Source organism: Falco cherrug, chromosome 6 (assembly GCF_023634085.1).
Source record: "Falco cherrug isolate bFalChe1 chromosome 6, bFalChe1.pri, whole genome shotgun sequence".
NCBI lineage: Eukaryota > Metazoa > Chordata > Aves > Falconiformes > Falconidae > Falco > Falco cherrug.
Window position 1 is genome coordinate 16877691 of NC_073702.1, and position 22752 is coordinate 16900442.

At 38.2% G+C, this 22752-nt stretch overlaps 1 protein-coding gene across 6 annotated transcripts in view; it reads left to right on the forward strand.

Moving 5' to 3' along the window:
• Positions 1 to 22752, forward strand: part of KHDRBS2 (KH RNA binding domain containing, signal transduction associated 2) — a 393065-nt gene that overhangs the window by 238507 nt on the left and 131806 nt on the right. For all 6 annotated transcript variants that reach the window (XR_008732950.1, XR_008732951.1, XR_008732953.1 and 3 more), the window contains exons 5-6: positions 6265 to 6392; positions 9464 to 9659. Coding sequence is in view for 1 of the 6 variants with exons in the window: in XM_055714848.1 (XP_055570823.1) it covers positions 6265 to 6392; positions 9464 to 9659 (324 nt within the window). In the remaining 5 variants the exon portion in view is untranslated. The remainder of the gene's footprint in view (positions 1 to 6264; positions 6393 to 9463; positions 9660 to 22752) is intronic.

A 22752-nucleotide genomic window follows, 5' to 3' on the forward strand; every position in this document is an offset into this window, starting at 1 on the left:
TGTAATACAGGTTTCTGCAATTTTTTCAAACATTATGCACCCATCTTCAAAGTGGTTGTGTGGCTAACAGCATTTCCATGTAAACTGGGATAATCTGTTGAGAGCTGTCTTTGGTATGGAAAAAAAATCAATTATACAATTAGATGAGGTTTATTTTGCTCTGTTCTAGCAAAGACTAAAATATCTGGGTCGAAGTTTCATAGCAGTTGCCTATGAACAATTTACACTCGATTGGCAGCTTCTCTTCAGATGCTGAGGAGCAAGACGTCCCCCCTCCCTTCCATGCTGCGTGTAGCGTGTGGTGCCCCATGCTGATGATGCCAGGCAGATTTAATTGTGCATGCTCAAAGAGAAAAATGACATCCACGCTTGGGTTAGTGCTCTCTGTGGCAAGCTGACAAATCCCCCAGCTGTCAACTAACCTCAAAGGCAAGTGTACGTGGCTCCAGCTTATGTCTGCTTGCATTTTGCCCATAGGCACTTACAAGCTGAAACACATACTGGCTGCAACACATTCACACTGCTATTGAGAGAAATGTATGGTCTATTTTATGTGTTTCAATCTCTAAGGGTGACCCACACAATTAAAGTTTATTTTTCAGACAGGCTATGAGCAGGTAAAGGCAGCAATTTTTTGCATATGTGGCAAGTGAAAGAGCATAATGTTTATAGCTATGGATCTGGCTAAGTTGCTGATTGCTTAGAGACAATTGTTTCTTACTTGGACTCAGATGGATTATATTTATATTTTTATGTATTTATTGGGGTTACTGACTGCCAGAGAACTGCAGGCACACAAAATGGCCTTACGTAAGTGCCAATATATATGGGCAAATGCAAAGAGGCATGTGTTGCTAATGCAATATTGAAGTCACGAAGAGGACTCCTGGCAGAAACATTGTCACTGGTGGTGCACTGCAGGCTGTCCATCTAAACCTATCATTACCTGGCACCTATGCTCCAGTGAAATAATCAGACCAATCTGCGAATGGGCAAAAAGCCATCTTAGCAGATGGCTTTGACTGTAGGTAACCAGGAAACGATGCATATATATATATTAAACTGGGTTCAGAGAGCATGAGTCTTATCTAGAAGCATCAAAAAAACTGTCGGTTTTGAGCTCCTCCATATACTGTTGAGAACATATGCCATACCCATCAGACACCCACACAGAGTGGGCTAGAGCCAGCTCCCACTGTTCTGATGAACTTTGTAGGAGTTGCTTGGATGGGCATGGTCTCAGCTACAGATTAATCTCATGTTTTGCAATGAAATTTGAATTTGTATTAGAGACAAAGAATGAGGTTTGAGGAAGCAGTTGCATCCACCTAATTTGCATGCCCAGCTGAGGCACTGTCTCACCCAAATCGTAGGTGCAGGAGAGGGCTATCCAGCCTACCGGGCACAATTGTCTAAGTTTCCTAAGTAGACAGTGACAGAGAGAGGCTTTGGGTATGTGCAGGGAAAAGTCCAGTATGTTTACAGTTTTGATGCACTGGAGTCTTAGAACAGGATCTTAGAATGTAAAGAAATAATGGGAAATGCCAAATGTTTTTATCGACTCATGATTTAGTTCACCAAGCCCTTCTGGTACTAAGCAGCCAGTGCTGCTCTTCTTTTTTGTAACAGTCTGATATTAAATCATTCGGCTAGAAAGTGGGAATTCCTGGGTTCTTGGCCTCTTCACTATAATAAGCTGCAGATTCTGACCCCATGAGTCCAGATGAGTGGTTCTCACCGTGCTTTGAGCTGAATCATAGCACAGCTCACTGTCATGAGGCCACAGAGAACACAAAGCAGCAGCAGCAGCTCCAGGAACTCCTTACTACCAGTTATTTTCAGAGGCTTAGTGCTCCCCATATACACATGGGATCATGTGGAAAATGTCTCTTTTAGCGTCTAAAATTAGTATGCGTCTAAAAACAAACCAACAAACAAAAAAAGGCCATATTCACATCACCTAGCTCCACCTAAAATTCACTGGGTCTTCTGTGTCCTATTGGCTGGCTATGGGTTTTCTGAAGCATGATCTCAATGGAAATTTTAGGCTAATTGGAATTTAAGCTGCCTGAAAATAGCCCCAAGGCAGCAATATCAGGATTTAGGGGAGCTACTCTAGCTTCAGTAAATCTGTGCGAATACACGCAGCCCTGGAGCTCTTTTACTGATGCTGGGAGCTGGGCAGAATGCAGAGGTGCCACAGGAGTCCACATCCATCTCCTGTTTCCTTTCTGCTACCCGAAAATGGAAAGAGGACTGCAGGATGGGGCGAGCATATGTCTGTGAATGTGGTACTCTCTGTTGGCAGCACAGAGCTTCAGGTACTACTGCATGCCTGAGAGAGAAGGTGTGTTTCATAGCTTAGGCAGTGCAGACTGAGATTTCCAGGACCATAGGACCTCTACATAGGCCAGCTAGAAATTTGAGTTACTGATGCCTTGGAACCTTTGGGAAGCACTTTAGGAGTTACAGAGAAAATAACCGCAAGAAAAACATTTATTTTTGTGACTACTTTTTCACTCAGTTATAATCAAGGAATTTGATGACTTGAATACAAGTTGTTAATAAGTAGCTGTTTGCAGCACTAAGATAACTGTAAATCTGTTATAGTAGTAGCAACGCTATATGGAGGATAGTCAGCTCTTTGTGTGATACATGGCTAGCTTAACTGTGTAAAGAGTATGTGTACGCTATAAAATGACATATGTATAAGGCACCAGGTGAGCCCTATTCATACTTGAAAATTGTCAACACGAAGAACTGTGATTATCATTTTAGGTTTGACTCGCATAATTCTGCATTCTTAAAGTAGTTTGCGTTTAACCTAAATTACTCTCCTCTTAAGTGTGGAGTTAGAATGAAATTCAGCTGTCACAGATAAGAGTAATGATACTTATTAATAGTGCAAATCATTCATACACATAAACGTGCAAAGCACATCAGGACAGGAGATCACAGTCCTTAAGGGACTGATTTATCCTTGACTTCTATGAACCTTTGTTATGCTAATGATAGTAATATATTCCCAAAATCCATTGCGTCTGTCTGTGCCTTACACTTTGATTTCTTTATTAACTCTCCTCCCTTGTCGTTACACGTTCTTGTTAATTCAGATCAGGTTTTGCAGCTTGCGTCATACTTTGCTATTTTTACTGAAATGGTTTATTGAGTTCTCTAGCAGCTTATGTGCTTTCCCCTCTTTGCCGCACTGCTGCCAGAAGGGCCCCGGTGAGCTGCCACCAGTCCGGCTCTCATACTAACAGGTTTCCTTTGTTCCTAGAGCAGTCAAGGCCGCCAGCCTAATTAATCATTGCCAGCCCTCATTAATAAATATAATTTTATAATTTGGAGTAAACATGTTAATGTACTCTAGAATACCTAATGTTTTATCCAAATATGTCCATTTTTTTTTCCGCACTTACATAGACATTACATTTTATGGTTGCCCTGGATGCTACTGACTTTGTTAAGATTGTCAATCCTTGGCACTTCTAAAGCCAAGATGCATGTTTAGGTGAATAGTGATGGGCGTGGGTGATTAGCTCACCTACAGGTGTTGTTTCCAAACGGTGACCACCGTGATAGGAGTAGATGGCACCCTTAGTATCATCAGTAAATGGAAAAGCTGTTTATAGGTAATAATGCCTTTAAGGATATAAAATAGAGCAAAACATACAGGTTAATGCAGATTATCAGCTGTAAGAATAGCTATAAGACTATTAGAGAGCTGTAAGAAAACCTAAGAAGTACAGAACATTTCTCAGGAACTTATTTTAGTATGAGGAGTGAGGTGGTTTTTTTCTGAAATGCAATATACTTCTGCAGTGTGTAGCTACTTCGTTATACTTTCTTCAGCACAGGTATGTCTTGCAACATCTTAATACTCTCTCTTGGGACTATATATATATATGAAACATCAGCAGCATAATTTTGCTCATGTGCTAGGCTCTGAACTTGGCTACAATTAAATATTCATCAGTATAACTCAGTCTGTAGCTAAACTCATGCAGCAGTTATGAAAGATTAATTCAGTGTTATGTTTCTGTTTAATGAAAGAGTTGAATTGAGCGTTTCTATTGAAAATTTCAGATTTCAGGTTTAGAAATTGTGATCTTTATTATGCTTTTAAAAAGAAGCTTAAGATAAATACTCTATATAGAGTTATAATGATTTATTGAAGTCTTTCTCTTTCAGGATACCCATCCCATCATCTTAATTACAGTCTTCCGTGTACTTTGTTGTCTTTGCCTTGGCATTCCAAAATACACTGTACATTTTCCTTAACTGGACATGTAGTAAATAACCTGTAGAAAAACTAAGGGCATTGCATAACAGAATGGTGCAGATTTGCAGATCTGGCTGTATATAATAAATTTAATTTGGATATTCTGTTTCATTAATACTAATACTTTAAATGATATCTGTATCTGAGGAAGGAATAACAGCTTTGAGGCAATTTCTGGTAGAATTCATTTATACGGCAGTTTTCCAAAGGAGAGGGATTAAAGCAGCAACACAGAAAGTTTCAGTTTCTATCCCTTGCAGGTCCTTTCTTTTTTTCTTTTTTATTTTTTTTTCCCTTACATCTTTCTCTTACAAAATTTACTTGCATTATTAATGAAATTCAGTCCCAGCACTGATGTGGAATTTGAAGGGTAAACTCAATCAGCAAGTTTGAAGTCCTAATCCTTGTAAAGCCAGTGTGAGTAATAGAAGATGTTAAGCAAGGTACCGTGGATGGTGCCTGTTCAGCAATTGATGTAAATGTGACCTCATTGATTCTATCTGGTTTTTTCCCTCTGTGTTTTACAGAGCACATTGATGTAGGAAGATGTCTTTGGCTGATTGCCATTAATGTCAGAATGATAGAAAAATGTGCAAAAAGCTACAGGGATTGGTGTGAACTGAAAGCCATTGTCTGGTTTATTAGCAAATTAGGGTTTTGTTTTTATTTATGATTCTCCGGCAATTATCATGCACTATTTTGTGTAATTGGGGGTCTTTTCTGAATTTCATTAATAGATTTTACTCTGTCTGCACTCCCTAGAAATTTAAAAGGGGAATTGTGATGAGGCTTGCACTTTCTTAGAACACAACAGGATCAGCATCGTATCTTTAAAAAGATTCCCTGGACCTCCTCAGGATGCAGGAATGAGGAAGGCCCTGGTTTCGTCTCAGTGTTCACTTGGTCTTTAACTTGGCTAAAAAGAAGTGTCACTTGTAATTCATCCAAGACAGTCACCCCCCCAAGAAGCAGCAAGCCCTGTAGCATTTTCATAGCCTTGCATGACAGTCCATGGCAGTTGCCTGTGGAAGAATGGAAAGACTGAAGGGCTGAAATTCAATAATCCTTTCTGTTTTGAAACACTAATTAGCTGCTGCACAGTTGTGTTGCCAGCGAGCCGGCTACTGCAGTGGGCTTTTATTACCGTGATCAGCAGGCAAAGAACTGAATACAAAGGGAAGAAACCTAAAGAAAAAGGAACTTCTGACTGAGACAGAGGTTGCAAAAAAGTAAAAAGTGCCCAATACTATGTGTTTTGTATCAGTAAGAAAATGAAATTCATCTGATGCTGTTTATTGAGCCAGCAGAATCTTGCAGTGCTAGTCAATACCCAGAAATCTTAGAATGGGCCTATTTTATATCACTTAACAATTTTATATAGTAAACATAGCTTTGTTACTTAGGAGTCCTAAAGAGAGCCTTTCAGAAGTTGTTTAGTGGATATGCAGAATAACTGAAGGCTACATTCAGTGATGCTAGTTGTTACTGGGTTAAGCAATGCAATCCAATCCAATGACTCTGATGTAAATTTTGCATGCTAAGGGGCAATATAAGGTGGAATTTGTGTTTTAAGTGTGTAAAGGTAGCCAAGGATGTCTGGCAAAAATATAAAATCTTCATAAAAGGCATTTTTTTATATAATTTCAAGTTGTTAGAGATTGTTACCTTCTGTATGTGAAAGTCCATTTACATCTTGTATACAGCTATGTTCCTGGTGTCTGCTTTGTGTTTATGCCTTCGGTGCCTTCTCTGTTTTATTCTGTGTGTACATATACTTTATGGCCACCTTAACTACCCATATAAATTTGTTTGTCCACTTATTATAGGTAGCTGTCCACTGCCACTGTATGGGTTTGCAGCGTGCAGGTGATAATGCAAAGCAATTCATCCAGATACCATTCATGTAATTTCTGTTTGGGGTGGTTTGGCAGATCAGCCAAAACACAAACTTTCAGCAAGTTTCACCTTTTGCATTTCAGGATTATAATGATGAAATTCGCCAGGAGCAGCTGAGAGAACTGTCATATTTAAATGGTTCTGAGGATTCAGCACGTGGACGGGGCATTCGAGGAAGAGGGATCCGTGTGCCACCTGCAGCTCCTTCAAGGTGTGGTAACCTAAGATATTGTACTAATAGCTTTAGAAAGTGTAAACAATGATAAAGCAAACATAGTTGTTGTCTTTTTTAAAAAAAAGGAAATCACCTACACATCGTGGTCAGTAAACCAAAATATTTTTCTTCTGGTAACTTGTGTGGTCTGTGTTGTGCCAGGTTCTCAGATCTACAGTTCACAGGCTACAGTGAGTGGTGTACAAGTATCAAACTACAAATCAGAGCAGATTATTAATCCAGTGAAAGGATATTTCTAGGAAAGAATGTTGTTATGCCGACACAGAATTGTTGGGGTCAGTAGCATAAAATCATGGGGTCAATAAAATAGTATTGTCAGAGAAGGCTACGTAGTGTGGATGGGACTTTGCCAAATAATTACTTTTTTTTTTTAATTCATATTGTATCTATAATAGATATGTAGAATCAAATATTATTTGTTGCATGAGTTATCAGTTTTAGGCAAATTTGATTGCGTTGTCTAAAAACATTTGTGTATGAATGTTTCCTGAATTCTTCCAAGTATTTTTTCATATATGTGTAACAGATAACTTTGCTTGTTCTTAAGGCCAGTATATAATCTTAATATACTATATCAGAATCATTTTTCACTGTGAACCCTTAAGAAATCTGTTGCCTCGGGCATCTAAGTTACCTAGCTACTTCTAGGTGTCCATAGAGACCATTTCAGGATGGGTCCTAAGGAATCCATTGTTATTTTGGAGGAAATAGGATATGCAAGTACTTTATTTTATGCTGACGGTTGTTCTTTGGTAACTAAACTGGCTGATCTTGCCTATGACTTTTTTCTTTTTATTCCCCACCTGAAGGTGTCTATCATGTTTTCCTTCAGTTCCTCTTGAATGGAATTTTTTATCAGTAGTATGATGCACATACATAGGATTTTTTACACTGAGCATTTATGACCATCTTCCAGTCAAAGTCTTTCTGGGCTCAGAAACCAGTCTTCCTTACACCTAACATCTCCAAAGGGCTTGACTTAAAAATGATGTTCAGAACATCACTATGACAGACTGGCAGCTTTTAAATTAATTTCAAAGTATAATCAGTGGAGTGCTGGCCCCCAGTTCCTGCAATTTATTCCCTACTGATTGAGTCAGTTGCACAGATATAAGATCTTGTTTGCTTTTCCTATTTTACAATCAGAAATCCGAGGAGAATATTAAAAAAAAAATAAAACTGCAACGGAAGTATTTTAAGCTAAATATTTATGCTAATAATTCATGCTAATAGCATAATTTTATTTATGGTGGGACAGTTGATACTTTTGAGGGAAGGGATGCTGCCTATAGGAACCTTGGCAGGCTTGAGAAGTGGGCTTGTGTGAACCTCACAAAGTTCAACAAGGCCAAGTGCAAGGTCCTACACATGTGTAATCACCAGAGTCAGCACAGACTGGGGGGTGAGGGGATTGAGAGCAGCCCTGCAGAGCTGAACTTGAGGATATTGGTAGGTGAAAAGCTAGCCATGAGCTGACAGTATGTGCTCGCAGCCTGGAAAGCCAACCATATCTTGGGCTGCATCACGAGAAGCATAGCCAGCAGGTTGAGGGAGGTGACTCTCCCCCTCTACTCCACTCTGGTGTGTTCAGCTGTGTTCAGCTCTGAGGTCCTCAGTATGAGAAAGTTGTGGACCTGTTGGAGGGGGTCCAGAGGAGTGCCATAAAAATTGTCAGAGGGGTGGAACACCTTTCCTGTGAAGAAATGCTGAAAGAGTTGGAGTTGTTCAGCCTGGAGAAGAAAAAGCTCTGGGGACACCTCATTGCAGCCTTACCGTATATATAGGGGGCTTATAAGAAAGGCAAAGACTTTTTACCAAGACCATTGCCAGGACAAGGGGCAATGATTTTAAACTGAAAGAGGGTAGGTATGGTTTGATCATAAGGAAGAAATTGTTTTGATGAGGGTGGTGAGACACTGGAACAGGGTTCCCAAAAAAGTTGTGGATGCCCCATCATTGGCAGTGTTCAAGGTCAAGTTCGACCGGGCTTTGAGCAACTTGATCTAGTGAAACGTGTCCCTGCCCAAAGCAAGGGGTTTGGACTATAGGATCTCTGAAGGTCCCTTCCAACCCAAAGCATTCTGTGATCCTGTAATTCTAAAATTGGCTACTGAAATGTGTAGTAAAGTAGTGGACATCACAAGCTAACACTATGGGTTTGGTTGTCTCAGCAGGGAATGAGTCACAGCTCATACTGCTACAGTAGACCTGAGTTCCATTGACAGCTCTGGATCTGGGTGTCACGCATGGTTATACCCAGCACTCACAGTTCTCAGAAAGGGCAACACACTCAGGAGCATACTGCTCTGAAACAAAACTCTCAGATTGCTTCCCCTATATATCCCCTTTCTAATTTGTCATATGATGTAATTACAAGAACCTCTTCTCAACCGGTAACAGCTTTTCTGACTTACCAGTTAGTACAGCAAGGTGGAGGTAGCATAAATATAGGGGAGGATGCTAAACCTCTCTGTGCTTGTCTATATGTGCTGTTCTCTCTGCACAGTGGGGGAAAGCAGAATCCGATGCTATCGGCTTTGTGCTGAACTAAATCAGATGGGAAGAAAAGTTCTTCCTGTGCCTTTATACTCTTGCTCTACTTTGCCTTCCAGTTTTCTGCCGTCCTGCATTATCTTCTGCCAGTCGGATTCTCCTACCCACCAACAGACATGAGAATGAGAGTGATGACTGCTCTTGTAAAATAATCTGAGAGCAACAGAAAAAGTCCTTCACTTTCTTCTCCCTCTAGAACTGCTCTGGAGTAACTCTGCATCTCTGTGAATTACAATGATCCAGAATTTCATTAGTACAAGCAACAAGAGGGTCAGGTATAAAAGGCATTGGATGGCTTAAAAATTGTGCTTTTCCATAATACGACTTCTGCCTGAGATCCTGTCTAGAAGTGCTTGACATTGTAGCTGCCAAAAACCCAGTTATGCAATACATTAAATAGTAGTAAAAATTTAAGAGCCTTTAAAATGAGGTAGCACTTGCATGTCCTTCCTTGCTGTACATGCTGAAGTGATCGTTCCTTTTGCTCCCCACAGGGGACGTGGGGGTGCGATTCCTCCGCCCCCACCTGGACGAGGTGCCCAAGCACCCAGAGGAGCGCCGGTGACCCGTGGAGCCCTCCCCGTCCCACCAGTGGCAAGGGGCGTTCCCACCCCTCGAGCAAGGGGCACCCCGGCTGTCCCAGGCTACAGACCACCCCCGCCACCTGCACACGAGGCCTATGAAGAATATGTAAGTAACCATGTGCATTGATGTCATATATGAGCCAAACTCTGGTGAACATCAAGTACCTCTGAGCTGGAAAACTCCAGGCCAATAATTCCTCCATCTCTACGGCTTACCCCTTGATGGTGAATTACAGTCTGGGTGACGCAGTGTGTCTGCAAACCTGCGTTTTGGGTGTTGTGGGCTTGTAGAACTATTCACAGCTTAGTTTTAGATAGGAGAAGGTAGTGCTGGGTAGCTCTCAGGGTGTCACAAAAGAACAATACAGGTATTCTACAGATTATATTATAAGTCACTTGTTACTGTAGGTTTGTTCTCAGTAAAAACAGGTTATACCCTCTGTGAGAAAGCAGGGGGGATTTGTTCTTCTGAATCCTTGTTATCACATATAAATATATATGTGTACATTTGTATTCAACATTGTGTTACAGATACATAACAAACAGAAATTTGGGTAGTTTTTATGAAAGCTGATACAATGATGCATATTTAGCAAGGAGCAGTACTAACTGTCACCTTTTTTTATGAGGTGTTAAAAATAATTGTGCTGTAAACATCAAAGCTTTCAAGTCATCCTCATTAATGTTCTCTCTGGGAACTATCACCATAACAACAGATATCCAAGTAGAGGAGAAAGTACTATCAAATATGATGTCTGACTTGTTCCAGCTGTGGCAAATCCAAAGGTAAAATGAACATCCCATCCATTCCGTAATCCTATCACTAGAACCATTGAGAAGATACACTATAACTGAGAAGACGCATTTTTATTCAACTAATGGTCTTCCTAGAAAAAAAAACCAAGGAAATTGAAACAGCAATTAATCTTTGTTGGTAAAGCTTTACTCAACCATCTGTATTTGTAGAGTAGAGATTAGGTGATGGCCACTTCAAATCAGGGACACACCTTGAGTTAATGCCAAGAGCCACAACTGAACAACAGATGCAAAAAAGGAGGGGGAAGAAAGTTCCTCTCTTTATTATTTACCTCTAACAAAGTTTCCATCTTTAAATGAGATAAAAGCCCTGCTAAAAAAAGGAATTTAAAATGTATACCCTTCATCGATAAGTAGTATATTATCTGTTAGTATCAAAATGTGTGAGACCTTTCTGTGCAGAACTGCATGGATTTGCCTAATCCATGAGTCACAAATTTCAAAACAAACCCCTTGTAATAGAAGATTAAGATAGTAAATTAAATACATTTTTTTTCCCTTCATCTACAGTACTGACAAATGTCCTAGGCAATGAAACAGTTTTTAGGGAGCATTTCTTATACCTTTTCGGAATGATAAATATATGGAAAGCAGAAGTTGGGGCACTGGATTATCAACGTTAGGAAAGCATTCAGCCATTTCCACGTTGTTCTGAAATGCTTACAGCAGGGGTCCTCAAACTTCTTAACCAGGGGGGGCAGATTGAGGACCCTGGGGGGCTGTATCCAGCCTGCGGGCCGTAGTTTGAGGACCCCTGGCTTACACTTTCAGGAACACAAAATATACACACAATTAAAGGACTCATTTTAGTTTGTAATAGATGATTCCAATAAGAACAAACAAATATTCTATTATGCCTGCTTAGATAGTAGCAAGAAACATGTCACCTTGTAGGACAAATTCAGGTGTTTTGGAGATACTTCTGTTTCTTATGTCTTTTCAACATCTATATTCCATGGGGAATAGATGGGTTTCCCTTAATCTGCTGTCATCCACTGGTTTACAGTAAAAATCTCTTGCCATTTTGCAAAGATTTGTAAGTGCAAACTAAATCATCTTGGGCTCTTACAGATTGAGATAATAGTTTAAAATCTGTTGTGTGCAGGTTGAAGGAAAAGTTCACTGTCATATTTTCTATATATGAATTCGTAAGTGATATTTTAGGAAAGAATATTTTTACTTTTGCAGGAAATAATCAACACAGTTTTTCTTCCCAAATAAACCACTATACCACATGTCTGACTGGATACTAAAAGCAAGTGGATCTATTTGTTGACCAGCAACAAATGTCATGTGTAATTGTTCTTTCGCACCAAATCCTAGAGATGAAAAAATAATTTATAATGAATAATTTCTCCAATTTACTTTTTCTCATTTTCTGCTTGTAGGCAACCCACAAGCATTTTACAATTTCTTTATGTGTTTATGTTTTTCATTTTTGACTACAGTATTTCACTCCAATTTTTGCCTACTATATGCAAGCCCCATTGGTTTGATTAGTTGTGCACATGAATGCAATGTCATGGATTGTGAGTATTCCTATTTTTCTTTGCTCTAATAGAATATAGTCATTTGAATGCTAAGCTGAAAGTGAACTCAAAAAATAGAATAGAATGGCTGCAGCAGATTTTTTTAAAATGTTTAAACAGCATTTCCTGAAAAAAACTTTGATATTTGCTCATCACTAATCAGAGATTGTATTGACTATTTGACCTTGAAACACCTAACTGTTCAAATATATTTAGATAAGCATTTAAAAGTTTGGATCACTCCTTTGTAATTATCAATATCTAAATATTCTGAAGTTTCCTGATGGCCTTTTTGAGTCCATGAAAGGAAATGTCTAAAGGTTTCTCAAGAAGAGTCGAGTCTTGTCATTATAGTGCATACATTTACATTCAGTATTTTGAATGTCAAGCCCAACCAAAGGGACAGTAAACTGAAAAACCTTTCAGAAAAAAAGGGGGCTAGAGAGGGAAGGGGGAGTGACACACCTCACACCTTTTTCTTTACTTGCTTTTGAAACAGATATATAGCTTTTGTTGGGTGCAGCATAGGTAATATCTCAGAGGAACTTCAGAAGACTACCCACAGGAAGAGGAGGTACAGACATTAGAAGATAAATGCAAAAGGGAAGAAATAGTTCCTATGTGAACCTTCCTCACTTTAAAAACAGCTCGTTGTGTGAATTTGGATGGAGAGCTTAACTAACAGCTGCCGTGCAGCTTCTGGGATCAGAGAGGTGGTCCTGGGTTTGTACCTGGTGAATAGGAGTGCTGTTCAGAGTAACTAACCTTAGTTCAGTGTGACCAGTCCATGCGTGCTCCTCTTCTGCTTGAAGGAGAGGTCCACCAGAGTGCGGTTCAGAGCAGAAGCTTGACCTGGTCATTGTAAACTTTATTCAGAACAAGCTTCTTTCACAAAGCTGAACTTTGCCCTTTGTCGTTACTGTCCGAGATATATTTTTACACCTCTAATACAAAAACACTGCCATACTGAGGATATCCCTAGCTGCCAGAAAGGATTCAAAACTCCATTAAAAAACAGCCTTCTGGACCTCAGGTTCTGTTGTGGGTTTTTTTCTGAAAACCACACTGTGGTTCCCTGTTAAATGCGCTATGAATCATACTCCTAATCCTTCCATAAAAGCAATACACAAATTAATTTGAATTATTGCTTAATTTCTTTCTATGCATAGCAATACATGCCACAGCCAGTTGGCAGCAGTGACTCATTCCGGAACTTTACAGCAGCCCTGATTTACCGCAGAGAGGTGTTGTTACTATAAGGATGCTGGAGAGCCTGCAGTGGATGGTAGGGAGGGCAGCAATGCCGCATTAGTGAGGACTAATGACAAGGTGGCTGTTTAGGATTTATCAAATGGATTTTGTAAATTAGGTTCATATTCTACATTGCATTGAGCAGAGGTTTTGAGTAGAGTGCACAGTACTGGAATTGCATTTTAACTGCCTCTTTTAAACATGCATCTTGCGCGGTTGTAGTCTGAGGTATCAGTTTTCTGTTAGACAGCTGATGTCCCATCTACAAACCTTACAGTGTTTCTGTATCAGCGCACCAAGGTAGGAGATGGTAAATGAAAATGAGTTCAAATGTTTCACTCCTGCATCATCACCTTTATTGACAAGGACAATGTTAAGATTGATTTTATGCCAGTTTTTCATCACAAAAGTTAAGATATGTTTGGTGGGATATCTACTTTATCATCTACTCAAAGTATAGTAAGGAAAATTAACAGTGGTGTCATCTTTACAGATTGAGGTGAGACTTCTGGAATCTTTTCTCAACAATAGTAAGCAACTTCAGAGGCTAAGGACTTGTTGGCAACTTATGAAACAGGCAAAAGTCATGGCTGATTGAGGTTGTGATGTGTAGGGAAGTGAAGAGTGAGAAGTGCTTGACTAGATCTCCTGCTGGAAGGAACACCCTATTGAGGCAATAAAGCTGATGTTCAGCACAATATATTTCACTCTGAGCAACCAGACTTTTTCAGTCAAGATTAAAGCTAAATATTTGAAGGCTGCTTAACCGAGATATAAGCCAAAAATACCGTTGCTTTCAGATCCTGTTTTCAAAGGCATTTGACTCTGGAGCTGTATTTTTGCCTTTTGAATCAGAAGATAGTAATGAGCCGTGTTAAGAGCTATGGTGTGTCTTGCTATGAGGTCTAATGCAAGACCAGAAGTGACTTTGCACTCATTTTCTTACCCCAGATGCAAAGAATTACCAAAACAGAATAAATTTGGGACTGAAATACACATTGGTTCTATCTTTTACTTGCACTTGTACCTTTACTACTGGATAAGACAGGAGACTTTTTACCTCTGGGTAAGAAAGGGGACTTCTGCACAGAAAGACGGTCATCTTAGTATGAATACTTAGATGTATTTACAAGTAAATATAATTTTTTTTGCAATAAATGAACCAGTCTGTGGAGACACTGAGAAGCTGGTAGAGCTGCTAGGTCTAGGACAGGCAGATTAAAGAGCAATTTTAAATGCAAAAATTCTCTCTCACCTCTCATTTCACTGATCAAACCAGTCACGAAGCTTCTCGATATCTTCTAGAATAAGTGAAGAGCAATGCTTTTAGAAAGTCACTGGAAAAGAACCACACAGTAAGACAGATAGTGCTTTTAATGTCATGCTGTTCTTCCTGTCATTTCAAGCTATTTAAAATGAAAGCAAATGCCACATTCAACTGTTTATTCTAAGCTCAATGGTTATTTACATTTTTCAATAGTTTTCAAACAAACTGAAACAACTGTGCTCATGTTTATTCACCGCCAACCTAGGCAATGAAAAGACTGATAATAAGAGGCATTTCATCACATTTCAACATCTAAAAAAAAATAAACATTTACATGTGGCTGTGGTCCCTAATATTGTGGTTGTGAGGGCTCTGTTTAGTATTTTAAACTGGAACTTGTAGGGCTTTTAAATCCATTCTATTTGCCCCTTCTGAAAGTAGATGGAAACTGCGTATAAAGACCTGCACTTCCTTCTCATGGCATGTCTGTGCCTGTGTTGGTGATTTAATGAGTATCTTACAGTAAGCAATTGGTACTTGATTCTGCTACTTTTGTAGTCCATCTAATAATCTTAGTAGGATATTCTCGGTAAGAGTGAGACAACTAAGAAGGCTTGTTCTAAACCTTAAAATAGTGAAATGTTTTGGATATAATGGTAGTCAAAAAGTATTTTTTTTTTTCTAAATGGCTACTTCCATATTTTAAGATATACCACTTATTTATTTCTGTACCTCTTTTGGACAAAAAAAGCCCAAATCAATGAAGAATGTACTGAAACTAAAGAGCATTTGAATAAAGCTGGAATTATAGACATGGGAATCTGCATGGCTCAACAAAATATTGATTAAGTATGATTGATTACCTATTTATGCCCAAGGCACTTAGATACATAGCTAAGCTATATTCAACTTACATCTGCTGTGACTTGAAAAATCAGATTTTATTTTTACTATAATAGTGATAAACAGTGTGGTATTTATATTATCTGAAAGATTGAGCTTTATAAGGGTACTGTGAATGATTGTCTTACAAAGGTAGAGTGGATTTTTCTGTTAGTTATTCAAACTTTGGGGAATTTGGTCCATCGATAGTATAAATATATTTATTGTTAAAAAATCCAGCAACATAAAAAGAGAATTACAGTACTGGCAACTTTTGGGGGTTTTTCTAAGAGCAAAAACCACAGTCAGCATTAAACCTTCAGTGCCTGGGAACCTGCAGGTCTAGAGTTTTTTGCTTACCTGTGCAAAGTGTACTTTGGTTCTTACTCTTATAGATGATAGTCTGAATAAATAAGGTTTGCCTCATGAAACCAAAGGAACTGTTCTGAGAGCAATGCATCAATCAATGTGAATACTGCTTTCAGACTCATCACTGCTATGAATTTCTCACAAATAGACAATGTACTCTAAATGAGACTTTATGTGGTTTTCCTGATTTTTTTTTAATTTGATTATAATAATCACAGTTATTCAATGGACTAAACTTTACTCATAAAATACATAAAACTCCAACATCTACTTATAAATGCAGCAGAAAGATTTTGTGGAGGATAATCTCTTATGTCCTCCTCTTTATGCTCTCTTTACCTGAAAAAAGCAATGCTCTCCTTGACAATAGTTTTCAAGTTTTCAGTTCAAAATTATTTTCTAAGCTAGACAGAGCATAAAAGAAAATGCTGATGCAGCTGTACATGTTTTAGTATTATACATGATGTTAATGCAACTGCAACCTAATAAATATTTATATTTGTTATAGAGAGATCTAAGTGAAGGACATCTCTCAACTGTTCATCCAGCCTTCATATGGTCCTTAAATATTCATAGTGTATGCAGTTATATTCATAAGATCCTACATAAAAAATACATGGAGTATTCTCCATAGAGACAGAATTTGCCTGCATCATGCAATGCACTATTTGATCATTAAACAGTGATTGTTCAGGAGCCTGTTACCAAAAATACTTGTGTGCTGTTACACAACTTGTCACTTGGCTGTTTCTCTGATCAAGAACAGTTTTGATTGGTACAAAATAATGCTCTAGGCATTTGTTGGTGTCCTGCTTTTGGCTATGATAGAATTAGTTTTCTTCCTAGTAGCTGGTACAGCGCTGTGTTTTGGATTAAGGATGAGAATAATGTTGATAACACACTGATGTTTTTGTTGTTGCTAAGTAGTGTTATACTAAGTTCAGGGACCTCCCAGTGAGAAGGCTGGAGAGGCACAAGAAGTTGAGAGGGAATACAGTCAGGAACACGGACCCAAACTGGCCAAAGGAATATTCCATGCCATATGAATCATGCTGAACAATAACACTGAGGGGAGTTGGCCAGAGCAGGCATGGATCGCTGCTCGGAGACTGGCTGGGCATCAGTCAACAGGTGATGAGCTATTGTATTGTGCATCACTTGTTCTGGATTTTTTTCTGTGAGTTTTACTTCTCTTTCTGTTATCTCCCTTTTCATTACAATTGCTATTAGTAGTAGTATATTTTACTTCATTTCAATGATTAAACTGTTCTTACCTCAACCCATGGGTTTGTCTTTTTCTGATTCTCCTCCTCATCCCACCAGGGATGGCAGGGAGTGAGCGAGCGGCTGCGTGGTACTTAGTTGCTGGCTGGGGTTAAACCATGATAGCTGGCTAAACATTATCATGTGACTGTATCTCCACCCATGTTATTCTTTTTGCAACAGGTTACAAAGGTGAGTTATAAACTTTTTAAAAAAAAAAAAATTCATAAAGACTTAGAGAATTGCTGTTAAAGACTTGGGACAATTTAATTAGAGTTGTTGAGTGTTCAGTTACTGTGTGAATACAGATGAGATGGAAGGCTTGTGTTTTCTCTTTTACTTCTCCAACTTTCTCATCCAGATTTAGTCCACCAAGTTACTAAAAAGTTAAATAATTTTGGACTGCAAGGTTCATCATGACTGGTGAGTTCCCTGGGAGCCGACAGGTATAAACTCAGTGGTAATGAGAAAAGCTCGACGTAGGCTGCTACTTCTTGCCGACTGGTTGGCGCAGAGACTTCAGCTGTGCCAGGCAGTTACAGAAGCCTTCCACCCTGGTTTCAAGAAGGGCTCTGGGTGGTAAGATGCCATAGTGCTTAACATTATCACACCAGCCTTGCCTCCAGCATACCACCAGTCTTACACATGTGTTTCTCAGTCTTGCCTTTTGGTGAGCTCAGATAACTGGCTTTTTATTATAGTAGACAGAGAGTGCTCTTTATATCAATAGTTTTTGTGTACAGCTAACAGTACTTCTGTTTTGTGTATGATCTTTATTTGTTAGGAATTTTCACTGTTGCGAAGACACAAACTTTATTAACATAGTAAAATGCACAGTTTAGGAACCATTTTATATTAATTGAAAACTTTTATGGATTCTTCCAAAGTAGTATTTTACTTTTACTGGAATTTTAAGAGCATGTATTTGAAAAATACTTCCTGTTGCAGGAGGCTGTCATCAGAGTTCATCTATGTTCTCCTCTTTGGTACATTTGTGACATTGTCATCTTGCAAAAAACACTTCTACGTGAAAGTGCAGAGACACATATTTAGCAACTGCACTTAAAATCAAAGACAAACATTGCAGAGCACAGTTCTGTTTCATTCTCTGGCTGATGGGCCTTTTAGCCACTTCCAGACTCTACCCATGTACTTAATGCTTACTCCGGATAATTGAAGAAGATTTGTATTTGGTACAATACAGGGCTTGAAAAGTGGTCTTACATGCCTATAATCTTTTTTCCCTCATTATGTTCAGTGCATTTGCAACTCTGAATTTCAGTTATACACAGGAAGAAAAAGGTTTGATGGCAGATGAATTATCTCACGTATTTGAGAAGAAGCACCTGTCCAGAAATATGCCTCTTCTTTCTGGATATTTAAGGGAGGCTCAAATATATGCGTTAGCTTAGATTTTCATACACATAGGAATGCATATATATATACCCTGTGTGTATATTGTTACAGACAAAGCAGCCTCCAGCTATGCCTTGCACGCAGGCCGTTTGCAGACACACAGCAGCAATTGCTTCCCCAGAGGCAGCATTACCTATTGCTTTTGGATGGAGGGTTTATGACTCTCCAGCTGCCTTAGCATTTTCAGTAAATCTTTGCATGGCTATAGAGATACATGCTTACATTCTGATACAGATATGCTTGTATGTTATGTATAGCTACAGCAGAGAAAAATATACTCCATTTCTTCCAGCATGTCTGTTTATAAAGACTTGGTATTGCACAGAGCTCCTCTGCAGCTTACAATGTGCATGAGTAACTGTGTAAGGAATCAGTCTGAAGAATCCGAGAAATAAAGTTTAAAGTATATATATTACTTTTTAACAACACAATTATGTAAAAAAAAATATATATAAAAAGGAAACAGATACTGATGTTTAAAAGGGTAGTTTTACTTGAATAATCATATGGACTGGGTGAAATACACTTTTTTTTTCCATCTTTTATTTAGCAGTGGTGGTATTAAAGTGACTAGAATGTTCATATGACTACCTCTTTGTGAAATAAATAGGTCAATGTTCTCAAATATGCTCGTTTTTAAAACAATCAGATCAATTCTATTTTATCAAAGGAGCAGACTTAGTGTACCTCTTTAAACTGTAGCAGAAATGTTGAGAAAATTGATCTTACTATGAAACACCATACCTTGCATTTGACCTGTAGGGCTCTTAGAGAGTGTAGGAATCACTAAAAGAAGGAGATGGAGTGTAATGGCTTTGGGACAATAAAGTGGAAGACTAGAGATGAAAAATGTTCATTCTCAATAGAGAACTGGTTTTTTTCCTGGTTGCCTGCATTTTAATAGCTTCTACAGTCATTATAAGTGCTGTTATTCATAGAAAGCTAATAGCTCTCTTTGACTACCTGCTGTTATTTTGTAGCTCTTGGTATGGTGTGAAATTCTGTGGAGTGCAGCATCTGAAATCATAAAGAGTGCAATGTTCGTTCAGTGAAGTTAGATACGTAAATACTTCTTATATATTAGTATCATAAGAATACATCAGTATGCCAAGGGCACTCCTGCAAACATACCCCCATACTACCTTATGCAATGCAGTAAAAACATATTTAACTATTTCTCAAAATCAGTATATCTGTCCAAGTGGAGTATGTAACATTACATATCAGTTCTATACAAGGTGCTTTAGCAGTTGCCTTGGTGGCCACACTATTCTCAAACTCTTTCCGGGCCAATTAGTGGGTTTCTGTAATGAAAATTATTACTAAACCTTTATATGATATACTACCACCAATTCTTTTGATCACCAAATGTCTGTCAGATGCAAACTGTTTAAATCTGACTGGGGTCACAGCAACTTCAAGGTTAGAAACCCCATTTCCTGTTATTTATTTGAACTTCCCAGTCCCTGTTTGTCTCCTACTGTACACCCTTGCAACTTCAGACATCCAAATTTTTAGAAAGCCAAAGTGAAAAAAAGAACAACCAGATATACCATAAGTGAGTCTTATTTTGGAGCTATATATGAATCCATGTACTGTATTGAAATATTTTTGTAATTTAGTTTATCTTTCCTTGTATTAGAATCACTCAGCTTTTCCCAGTTTCCTTTCTTAGTTTTGGTTTGGTTTTTTCCCCAAAAATCTCAAAAAAAAGAGAAAAGTTATTAACACTGTTAATCTTGCTGAGGATGAAACTGTAAAACTAGCAAGTATGCATTTGAACTGTGCAGTTTTAGTTATTTTAATAATAAATTGTCGAAGTCTGATGATGCAGCATGTTACTCAACACTGGATTTCTACAATCACATGTAACCCATGCACTTGTCTTTACTGAGATATTGCATACATATACCAGTCCTCATACATGCTGCAGCTGGGAGTTTTCTGAAAAAAATTATGCATTTAAAAGAAAAGACACTGAAATTCAAACTATATTTTTTTTCTATTTTACCAACCAGTTACCATCAACCATTCTACTTTTTGGACAAACACTACTTGTACAGTACTACTTAACTGAAATGCAGATTTTAAATGTATGCTTGTTTCTTTTAAAACAGATCTTATTTTTAAGAATAGCTAATTCCATTTTTATTACCTGTTTGCATGGCATGGCAAAAAATGGCTTCAGAACTAGGTTTGGTTTGGCTTCATTTGCTTTTATGGCCAAAATTGCTCAGGTATGTAACAGCTTACCATGTTGTTTTAATTTGATTTAATTTTCAATAATAATAAAAGACTAAGTGCTTTTAAACTAAAACAAATTTTGGAAATTGGGATTTCCAAATATTTTAATAGAACTGCATCAGTTAACTAGACGGTATGCAAATAAAGAAAAAGGATTATAAACAAATACAAGTAAGTCAAGGTTGTGTAAATCAGGCTGTAGAGGAGATGCAGAAGGGACCTGTGTTTTGTTGCAAGTTAAATTTTGCCAGATTTAGATGTGGACATGGTAACTGGGAAGAAAAGAAAAGAAAAAAGAAAAGAAAATAAAAAAGAGAAAAGAAAAAAAAGCGGGCACTTACAAAAATGCAGTTGTTGAGTCTGAGTGCATCTATCAAATAAATTAGAAGCGACAATACTTTGGTCATTTTTCACTTTCCTTGAGCGGATGCTTCACTTTCTTTCAGGGCCAGGCTTCATGCAAACATCCTAAACAAATAATTCCAAAAAGTTATTTGGAGCTTTTCTAACTTATTTCTCTTGAGGCACCTATTTTAACTTGACATTTTGGAAAAAACAGCAGAAGTGTCTCATATGTGCTAAACGTAACAGAGAGCAACAAGAGGAAAAAAAAGTAATTTTCATTGTGTTTTTTTCATTTTGTTCAAATTTCAACTTTATTTTCTAAGGGTAAAAGATTTCTGATGCAAGTGATTTGTATTTGCGTAGTCTTACCATGTGCAGTAGTGGAGTATAATTACAAATGAGGTTACTATTACTACATCATTGTAGCTCTAGTCAATAACTGTATGGGTGAATCAGTGGTTAGTATGTGTACTATTTCTACTTCCATGCACAATGCAGTATGAAGGGGAGTGAGACTGTTTTCCTCCTGCAGAATCTGTTAGAGCCTGGTGTTGTGGTATCTACTTGAGTAGGGAGCATCAGGAATGAAGCTTTAAATCCCTGAAGGCACAGGAAAAACTGAAGATTAGTGTCTCATATCTTGCATGAATGAGATGCTGGATAAAAAAAGAGTGAAAAGACTATTTTTACTCTATTCTTCTAGATTTCTTTCTAAAGTAAAGACTTGACTTCTCGCAGAATTTCTACAGAAGTAATGTGCACACCTCACCACCAGAGAGGTCTCAGTGCTGAAAGCAGAACTTGCCTTCCTGAAACCTGAACAATGGCACCTAAAACTTGGAGAGGATCAAGTTTATGCAAGGCTCTGTTTCCACCCTTTCCGAGAGGGCAGCTAAAGGGTACTGCAGGGTACAGCACTTTGGGCACCATTTGTGCGTACCATTCTTAATTTTCCTGTAGATCATACAAAAAAGTACATCCGTCTGGGATGTCATTAATTCCAGTATGGTTCTTTTGTTTATCCAGGACCCAGAAATTTAAGAACCTAAATCACACAAAGTTTGCAAACAAAGCAGGCTCCTAAGTCCTTAAATTACTTCTGAAAACAGGACTTAAATTCTAAATAATTTAGCTTATTTTTTTACATGCCATTCATTGTGCAGAAAACTTATGGGGGGAAAAATTATTCTAGCTTTTAAAAACAGATCCTACCTGGCTGCTTTCATGAGTCTATCACCTTTCAAGGAGGAAAGCAGACTAAAATGAGGCAAGAAGGCAACATTGTTTTGATAGTCCCTGACTGAATGAGGACATAGTTGAGATGAAATTCAATTTTGAAAGAAAAGACTTTTAAAGGATTTGCTTTCTTTCCTCAGGACCTCAGTCAAGCTGTAAACAGAATACACACTCATTTGTTGTTTGGGTTGAAGGAAGGAAATTGTTATGAAGAACTAAGTTTCTACTCTTTGGAATATACCAACTCATCCATACTTGATCAGAATGTATATATTTGAGGATAAGTAAACAGGTCACTGGATATTGTCTGAGAAACTAACATTCTGTGAAGCAGAAGTAATTAATGAAAGCTGAAAGATGTCTTAATTAAACTTCCCAGCTTCAGTAACATGAGGCTTTCCCTTCCTTAGTTGGGGGATAATCTCGTTGAACATTTCCTTTAAAGCTATGTATCTTTGTTGCCACAGAAAGTCTACAAATTCATATGACTTCGATGTTGAGTAGTTATCACATAAAACTAGAAGGTTATTTTGGGGAGCAAATTATCTTTAGTCATTATTCATGTATTTTCCATCCTCAAA